General features: G+C 36.1%; 1 protein-coding gene across 1 annotated transcript in view; it reads left to right on the top strand.

The window, feature by feature from the left end:
* Positions 1-6,696, top strand: part of LOC107592196 (stabilin-2-like) — a 34,866-nt gene extending 28,170 nt beyond the window's left edge. The window contains exons 55-68 of the mRNA XM_016281602.1: positions 279-402; positions 651-800; positions 893-997; positions 1,107-1,214; positions 1,295-1,488; positions 1,598-1,739; positions 2,424-2,557; positions 2,650-2,815; positions 2,899-3,005; positions 3,085-3,201; positions 4,837-4,986; positions 5,080-5,328; positions 5,595-5,702; positions 6,194-6,696. Of these exons, the coding sequence (XP_016137088.1) occupies positions 279-402; positions 651-800; positions 893-997; positions 1,107-1,214; positions 1,295-1,488; positions 1,598-1,739; positions 2,424-2,557; positions 2,650-2,815; positions 2,899-3,005; positions 3,085-3,201; positions 4,837-4,986; positions 5,080-5,328; positions 5,595-5,702; positions 6,194-6,253 (1,914 nt within the window). The 3' untranslated portion in view covers positions 6,254-6,696. The remainder of the gene's footprint in view (positions 1-278; positions 403-650; positions 801-892; positions 998-1,106; positions 1,215-1,294; positions 1,489-1,597; positions 1,740-2,423; positions 2,558-2,649; positions 2,816-2,898; positions 3,006-3,084; positions 3,202-4,836; positions 4,987-5,079; positions 5,329-5,594; positions 5,703-6,193) is intronic.
* Positions 6,697-8,931: the final 2,235 nt, after the last annotated feature.

Here is an 8,931-nt window from a genome sequence, read left to right as displayed (position 1 = left end):
TATATATATATATTAAAATAGAAAGTAGTTATTTTTAATTGTAATATATTATTTAACTTTTACTGTATTTTTCATCAAATAAATTCAGCCTTTATAAGCATAAGAGCTTTTGTTTCTTCAAAAACATTTTACAAATATGACACCAAACTTTTACATTGACAATGTAACTTGTAGGAGTATACTAGCATAACAGCCATGGATTAAAGCCTCATTTAAATCTAGTTAATTGGATACTATATTAAAGACAGAACACTAATTCAGCTGTGTTTTCAATCTAGTCAGAACAAAAGTGTGTCCTTCCGGATTCGCTGATGTCTAGGTATTCAGGATGTCAGTCAACATGTACAGTGGTCATATGGAAGCCCAAGTGCTGTTCTGGGTACTACGGCAGAGACTGTCTTGGTAAGCAGTGTCTCACTGTACTATTCACAGTAAACAGCTGACATAGACCCCAGTTCAAACTATTGAGCTATGCTGGTTAAATATAATACAATGGCTACAAGTATACACACCCCTTTTGATATGTACAGATAGAACATATTAACCATTCCATTTTTTACATCTCAAAAACCTGCAATTTTAACAGGGAAATGTAGACTTTTTATAGCAGTTATTTTGCCAGTTGATAAGAACATTTTCCTGTTCTCCAGCATGTCCTGGGGGTCCAGGATCCCCTTGCAGTAACCATGGCAAGTGTGACGAGGATCACTTAGGCAATGGCACCTGTACTTGCGATGCTGGATTCACAGGTGTAGCCTGTGAGCTGTGTGGGGATGGCCATTTTGGACCAGATTGCAAAGGTGAGCCTTTTCAAAATACATTTAAATTGACTATATAAAAAATTATATATATATTATATAATTATGAACTTGGTTTGTTTCCTCTTCCTAAGCCTGCAACTGTACAGAACATGGGTCATGTGATGAGAGTCCTAAAGGTACAGGTTCGTGTTTTTGTGTACAGGGCTGGACTGGTCCACGATGTGAGAACAAACTAGGTACAGACCTTCTGGTTATTCTTTTGTTTTTGAGTTATATACCAGACTAGAAAAAGACAAGCATTGCTTTATACCTGTAAGTCCATTTCATGTGTTTCTGATGTTTCAGCCGATGGTCCTGTCTGCAATCCGGCTTGCCATGAGAAGGGTGTCTGCATGGAGAATAACACCTGTGTGTGTAAACCCTTCTATGAAGGAGACGGTATCACCTGCACAGGTACATACATGAAGATCTCAATAGCAAAAGGGATGATAAAACAAAAGTAAACCATCCACTCACTCTTACCTCTTTGGCAGCGGCCAATATGTGCAAGTACTGGAACGGTGGCTGTTCTAAGGATGCTAAATGCAGTCAGAAGGGGGAGAAGGTGAGCTGTACGTGTTTCAAAGATTTCTCTGGCGATGGCTTTGAGTGCTCACCGGTCGACCCCTGTGCTGATGGTGAAAACGGTGGGTGTCACGAACACGCTACCTGCACCATGATTGGAGCTGTAAGCAGACCTTTCTCTTATTATAGCTATTTTAAGAGAATGTGATCTTTATACAGACACATAAACCTTTACACATCCATAAACATATGCAATGTGCATTTGTCACCAGGGAAAGAGGAAGTGCGAGTGTAAAGACAACTATATTGGCGATGGGATTGAGTGTGAAGTGAAGCAGTTGCCAGTCAATCGCTGTCTACAAGATAATGGACAGTGCCATTCAGATGCTCAGTGCACGGACCTGCACTACGAGGGTATGTTTTTTATATGCACTATTGCCATGGTCAAAATCTCAAAAAAATGTTGGGTATTATAAAATGTGCTGGAGACGTTTGAAATGCTTTTTGTGTAATGCAGTTTATTTCATGGCTTAAATAAATGACCTGTTACTCAGAGACAAGAACAGGATTTTTAAAAAATACAATTAATTTATTTAAGAATTATTTAAAAAATGTATTTAAATACATTTGTATTTTTTCTTAAATGTTATAATTTTACATTAATTCAAATGTCATTTTATTTATTAAATAAGTTTGAAATTAAATAAGAATTATTTAAAATAATAATTAGAAATAAATTCAATAATAGTTATTTTAAATTATTTAAAATAATAAAACCTTGTCAGTACTGAATGGAATTAAATGTCTTTATTGTCATTGTACTAGTACAACAAAACTGAAATGCAATCCTTTGGATGCATAATCTAACAAAATCAATAAATCTGATAAATAGTAAAAAGATAACATTGAATCAATTTGATTCAAAATTGATTTTAAATAAATATTTATTGTATGCCATATTGCTCATCGCAACCCATTTCTGAGATTGTTTTCTTGACAGTGTTGCTTTAGAAATTAGCCAAAACAAAGTGTCTCATGCTTTGTAATAGCTTTAACCTATGATGCTTTAAAAGGCTGATGATTTTTTTCTTCTTTCAGATAAAACACTGGGGGTTTTCCATTATCGCTCCTCAAAGGGAACATACAAACTCAACTACACAATGGCTCAGGAGGCCTGCAAAGAAGTAGCAGGCACTATCGCTACCTACACCCAGCTGTCCTATGCCCAGCAGGTGGCGCTCTTACAGTTACACAGTAACATTAGGCTGCCATACCATTAGCGCTGATTGTTATTAGATGTCTTTTCTCTTGTTTTGTCCTGCAGGCTGGTTATAACTTGTGCGCAGCAGGCTGGCTTGACAAAGCAAGGGTAGCATATCCCATGAGTTTCTCTAACCCTAAATGTGGCTTTGGACATGTGGGGATTGTGGACTATGGCATCCGCAATAACCTGAGTGAGATGTGGGACACGTTCTGCTATAGAGTGAAAGGTAAAAGCCATCATGGGGTATATGTAAAGCTGTGTGTACAAGCAGGGGTGATTTTGGGTTGACACGGTTTGTGTGTGTTTCAGATGTGAAGTGTGAATGTAAAACTGGCTACATTGGTGACGGATACTCCTGTACGGGAAACTTGCTGCAGGTTCTCTCAGCCAGACCAACCCTGTCTAACTTCCTGTCTGTGAGTAGAACTAGTTTGTTTGTTTTTTTGTTTAAAGCATTGAAATGATTTTGTGTTACTGCTCTTTGTCTTTTCTTAGCAAATCCTGAATTACTCAACTTCGGCAGCAGGAAAGGAGTTTGTGAATCGCCTAAGTAACATTACTATCCAGTCCACTCTCTTTGTACCTGATAATGATGGTCTCTTTAGCAATCAGGTGACTCCCACATCCACCTTTTATACTTTTAATTTTTGTTGCCATTTGTTTAAATTCAAAGTAAAATGTTATTTCACTTTTATTCTCACATTAACCCATTGATGCATGACTTGCACTACAGATTTTAAAAGCCTTTCAGCTCATATTTTATAGAGAAAAATATTTAGCGTGATATTATAAAGGCAACTTGTTATTGTCAGAATTAAATAATTGGCTTTTATATTCTCAGTATGCTAAAGCCAAAGCAAGTTATTAAAATATTATTTTTAAAATATTTACTTTTTTTATTAAGCTGACAGCATTTTTTTCTACCAACTGTTAGAGTAAAGTTAGATACACCACCATTCAAAAGTTTGTGGTGGTCTGTAAAATTTTGAATGTTTTGTTAAAGAAGAATCTTCTGCTCACCAAGGCTGCATTATAAGTACAGTAAAAAAAAAACAGTAATACTGTAAAATATTTTTACAATTTAAAATAACATTACAATATGCATTACAATATGCTCATTTGGCATTTAAGAAACTTGTTTATGATTATCAATGTTTTCCAAAACATTTATTTATTTTAAATTGATTTTTATTATTCATATTTTTTGGTCAGGATTCTCTGAGTACAAAGAACAACATTTATTTAAAATATACATTTTTTTCAAAAATTTTGATCAATTTAATGCATCCTTGCTAAGCAAATAATTAAAACTATTAATTTCTATCAAAAAAAAAAGTACTGAACCCAAACTTTTGAACGTTAGTGTACATATAAATCTGTTTTCGAATTAATTCAGATTTATTTGTAAGCACTTTTCACAATAAATACTGAGTCAAAGCAGCATATTGAACATATTTTATTACACGGCTCTGTGGAATACTTGATTCTGATTGGTCAATCGCACCATCGAGCTGTATTTTATTCCCAGATAACAACCACCAAATTGAAGAACACACCGCTCATCCGGGTACTACAGTTATCTTGACCGGTATTACTAATATGCTTAACGAGTCACTCCGCTATCGTTGACTGTCTGGCACCATCTTGTGACTAAAAACACTTAACCACTGCGTGTTACAATGGAAGACTTCAGCATTAATTTCAACATATATGGTAAAAACAAATCTTTTTAGCCATGTAATAAGCAGGATAATGTACATCCAGTAATGTACCTCCGCTTCGCGTCGGGGTCCTGATCGCCCTGTCGGGGTTTATTCTGAGATAACAACCAGCTGGATGTACATTATCCCTTGCATATTAAACACTTCATAAATAATGTAAGTTAACACATTAACCAAAAAGCAATATTTTTCTTCTCTCAAATTTACTGCAGACCCACTTATGGCTCCTGGGGGGGCCCCAGACCCTAGTTTGAAAACGGTTGTGGCTAGAAGGGATACAGCTACAGCTGGAAACTAACAATAAATTACATTGTCTACCTATTAGATTGTGTTTTATTAACGTCTACATCTACCCCAACCCTAAACCTTACAATAATGTAAAAACAGTCATTGTTGTTGTCCAGTGTGAAGAAAAAATTACGCTATATTGATGTGCACATACCCAGTAGCCGCAGCTGTATCAGACTTAACCTTTGAAAACCCCTGTATTGGCCTCCTTAGTTAATGCCTCTTATGTGTTCGACAGACTTTGAGCGGCAGAGACATAGAGCACCATCTACTGGATGGGAGAGCATTAGTACTGCAGGCACTTGTTAACATCACTCATGTCCGAACAAGACTGGGACACAGTCTGACCATCACCGGCGTGCCTGATTTCCAAAACCCTCAAATGATGGTGAGGATGCAAAATGACTTCCATTCATGTCAAATCATTTGAGTCGTGGATAAACTCTGTTTAATCTGCTTGTCGTAACTCTCATCTTCATAGACCTCCTCGGGATACATCAACACCCGCTATGTCATAGACTCGGACATTTTGGCATCCAATGGGGTCATCCATGTTCTGCAGGGCCCATTGAAAGCACCTCCTCCTCCACCTCCATCCATCCACGCGGCTCATAAGGCTGGGATGGGCATCGGCGTCCTGGGGCTCATCATCCTCATCGTAGCAGCTGGATTTGTGGGATACAATTTCTACACACATAAAACAAAGCCATTCCAGTTCCATTATTTCAAGGTAATCCTTGTTTGTGGTCATGTTTCAATATTAGGGCCGTCAAAGTTCACTATTTTATCAATCATTTATTTAGAATTAAAACCCAGGCAGAACGTTTAACAAAATGATTCTACTGAATGTCATGCACACAAATTGCCAAATGCAAGAATTACAGAAATTATGTGAAATTCTTAATTATTTATAATCGATTGACAGTCCTATTACATACACATTTTTTTTGCCTATATGTAGTGTGTTTATACATAATCATTTTATTGTATTGTTAGGAGGATGAAGATGTGAACCCATTGGAATCCAGTCCAAACATCAGTAATCCTGTATATGACTCTTTACCTGCCACAAAAGAACAAACTCCAACGGTCAGCGAGTCAAACGTAAGAGAAGCAGCAAACACACAACCGTCCCCTGATATTTCCATATGTATGGTTCCCGTTTGGTTAATTTTTGAGAACCAAAAAGTTCTCTAAGTTCTTTTTAACCAAAAACGAACCTTCCAAGAATGTTGCAGGGAGGTTTTGTAATAACCTAAAGGGAACCTATACAGAATGTTCTCTAATGGTTATTTTTAGGTTTAATTTTTATAACCATGAACTACATTTCCCAAAACATAGCAGGTATGTTTTTGTAAACCTTACATTTGATTTTTTATAACAATAAACTAACCTAAGCATTTTTTTTTATTATTTTATTTTTATATTTATTGAAACATTTTGGGGAGCCAAATATAGCTAGCTTGGTTTAAGTTTGTTATGGTTGCATAAATGCTGAGAATTTTTATGAGGTCTTACAAGACTCATTTTACCTTGAGTGAATGTGTTCAAAATTGAAGTATATTAAAGTGGATCTGTTTTGTCTTTTGTGAAAGGAAGAAGACAAGCATCAAGTGATTTCCAGTGGATCCTATGACCTCCTCCAGGACAGCTGAAATCAGCACATCATGCATAAACTACGGAATTATTTGAATCCTCTCTGTATTATATGATGCGGAGCAGTGATACATTCTGCTGCAGTTCTCTTCGAGAACACAAGAGGACGCAGTGAACTCCATGTCACAGTGATGGGACAGTAGAACACTAAAGCTAGACTGAGAAATCAATCTGAATCTGAGAGATTATTTGAATGTGTAAATGTTTTGAACTTGGTTACCAGCAATCTCTAAATTCTGGTGTACTACAGGCATTAATAAATGTCCAACATACAATGTTTTAAATAACTGCCCTGCTCAAAGCACAAATTAAATGAAAAAGAGATTATAACATTGTCAAGGTTGTAAGCTCTATTTATCTATTATATGCATAATAAGTATTTTGGGGTTGCAATCTTTAACGCATTTGACACATGCTTAATTATGCAAAGCACCTTAAAGTACATGCACCTGAAAATCATTTTCTGTAAAAAAAAAGGGTAAAAAGAGATGGTGAATCAAACTATTTTTCTTTAATTTTCACTCTTGACAAAAGTTGTGCACTCTACAAAAATCATGAATTAAAACTAGAAATTTGAATGAGACACTGGAAGAAGGTTCAGAGGTAAGAGTACGTGATAATCTGTTGAAACCCTGCTCTTGCCAAACCTCACACTTTCTCAGTAGGAACAGATTATACACTGGCATTAGGCTTTGAGTTGAGAACATCAGAAATTGTATCTTTCTTTCCCCATTGGTTGCAAGCAGATCTGAATCATTTACTGAAACTACTAAATGTATGTTGTTATGCTGACTGAGACTTTGAAAAATGTTATATATATATATATATATATATATATATATATATATATATATTATTTTTTTTGTTTAATGTATGAAATATAGACTTAAGTACTCTCACCTATGGCCGAGCACCTCGGGTTTGTAGTTTCGCACAATTAGCCACAAGAGGGAGCTGATGATCAGCTATTCGTTACAAGCCTTTATTCACATTTAACACAACAAATATACCCTGCGGTCCAATGTGCATACTATCCACCCTATCTGCCCTAAATCAAGTATTGAAAATGACTAATATCACATAGAATTTAGGATGAGCGCAGTTTTTCATCCGCTCCACGAGGCGGCGGAAGTGCTTTCAGAGACTTCGGATCCTCGACAACATGAAACTGATCAGATGTAGAAACCTCGGAAGAACACGGCACGTGAGTCACTGAAACCCCACGTAAACACAAGCACTACACGCGTTCACACAACAAACGTTTATCGAAAATGTGATCTTTTGAAGTTATTAGGGAGTCAGTTAAAGTTGATCGTTTAATAAAATATAATTTCACTCAACCCAGCGAACTGTGTGCCACGAGAGACAGCAGCAGTTCCTCGAGGCTGTTTGTAAATGTATCATCGACCACAAACACGTTAATAGTGTTGAAAGAAATAGAATTATAAATGGAAAGCATCATAGACACCATATTCAGACTTAACGTAAATGATTTAATATCAAAATGTACTTGGCAGGCGGATAAATTTGTAACCACGTGTAAAGTGATTTAAAAAACAATACAGTTAAATATGTTGTAATCAAGTGATGAAAGCTGGACTTGGTGGGTGTGTTTACGTGCCGTCAAACAGTGATTGATTAACGGATCGGACCAATAGGAGTGGAGAACGGCACCACCTCTTCTTCCGGATTGGTTGTTTCTTTTAAAGGGTGGGGCATAATATTTATCCAATAGCAGCGTGGGAGAGGAAAGGCGTGCCAGATTAACAGGTGGCAGAAAGACTTTCTTCTTTGATCTAAAAGTGCTATCTCAACCTGATATTTTTCTTGTCCACTTCGTAATATTTATTTGCTCAAAAGAGAAGTGCATATTTGATCAAATCCATGAATTTAATCATAAACTAGTCTTAAAAATGCATCTTAATTCTGTTGCTTTTCATAATAATAAAAAAATAATAATAAAAAATAAATATATATATATATATATATATATATATATATATATATAAATTTGTTATTTATGATTGTTTTTTTTTTCTGTTACACCACTTGCTGTAAAAAAACATTTTACTTTAAAGATTTTTTTTTTATTTCAGGTGTATTGAAGTTATTGTTTGTATATGGATAGCCTTGTGTGTCTTGAAATATTTGCCGTGTCTTTGAACTACGTATGGCACTCCTCCAATATCACTGGTTTTAAATCTTTGTCTGTACTATATAGAGTTGTAGTTTTTGGTTTGACATCTAATTTTTTTTAACAAACTCATATAGTACATGCTACATAAAAGTAAAGTCTTTGTTTATCTATGTTTTCCCTGCAGAGTAAGGCATGTGTTTGGACAGAAGCAGAGCTCTGGGACGTGTGGACAGACTTTGACTGTAATGATGGACGTCTGCTCAAGGACAGGTAAGACTTAGAGCTTGTGTTTGTGTTTTGCTGTGTACTACACGTGTAGGTTACCATCACTTTCTTTTTGGAGGGTCACCTCTCTAGAAAGCCAAATGATGGGAACCTAAACAGGTGGGGAAGGGACGGCGGTTCAAAATTTTTAGACAGCTAAATTATTATTTTTTTTCTGTCAAGAAGCATAACCGCTGCTGGACATCACTCTGGGACTCAGGGGGGGACCCGAATCATCCTCACCCCTTCATTCACACAACACTCACTCATATCACA

Source organism: Sinocyclocheilus grahami, unplaced genomic scaffold (genome assembly GCF_001515645.1).
Source record: "Sinocyclocheilus grahami isolate Dianchi unplaced genomic scaffold, SAMN03320097.WGS_v1.1 scaffold151.1, whole genome shotgun sequence".
In the NCBI taxonomy this organism is placed as follows: Eukaryota; Metazoa; Chordata; class Actinopteri; order Cypriniformes; family Cyprinidae; genus Sinocyclocheilus; species Sinocyclocheilus grahami.
The sequence above is the reverse complement of the archived record's forward strand: the minus strand, read 5'-3'. Positions and strand labels throughout refer to the sequence as shown.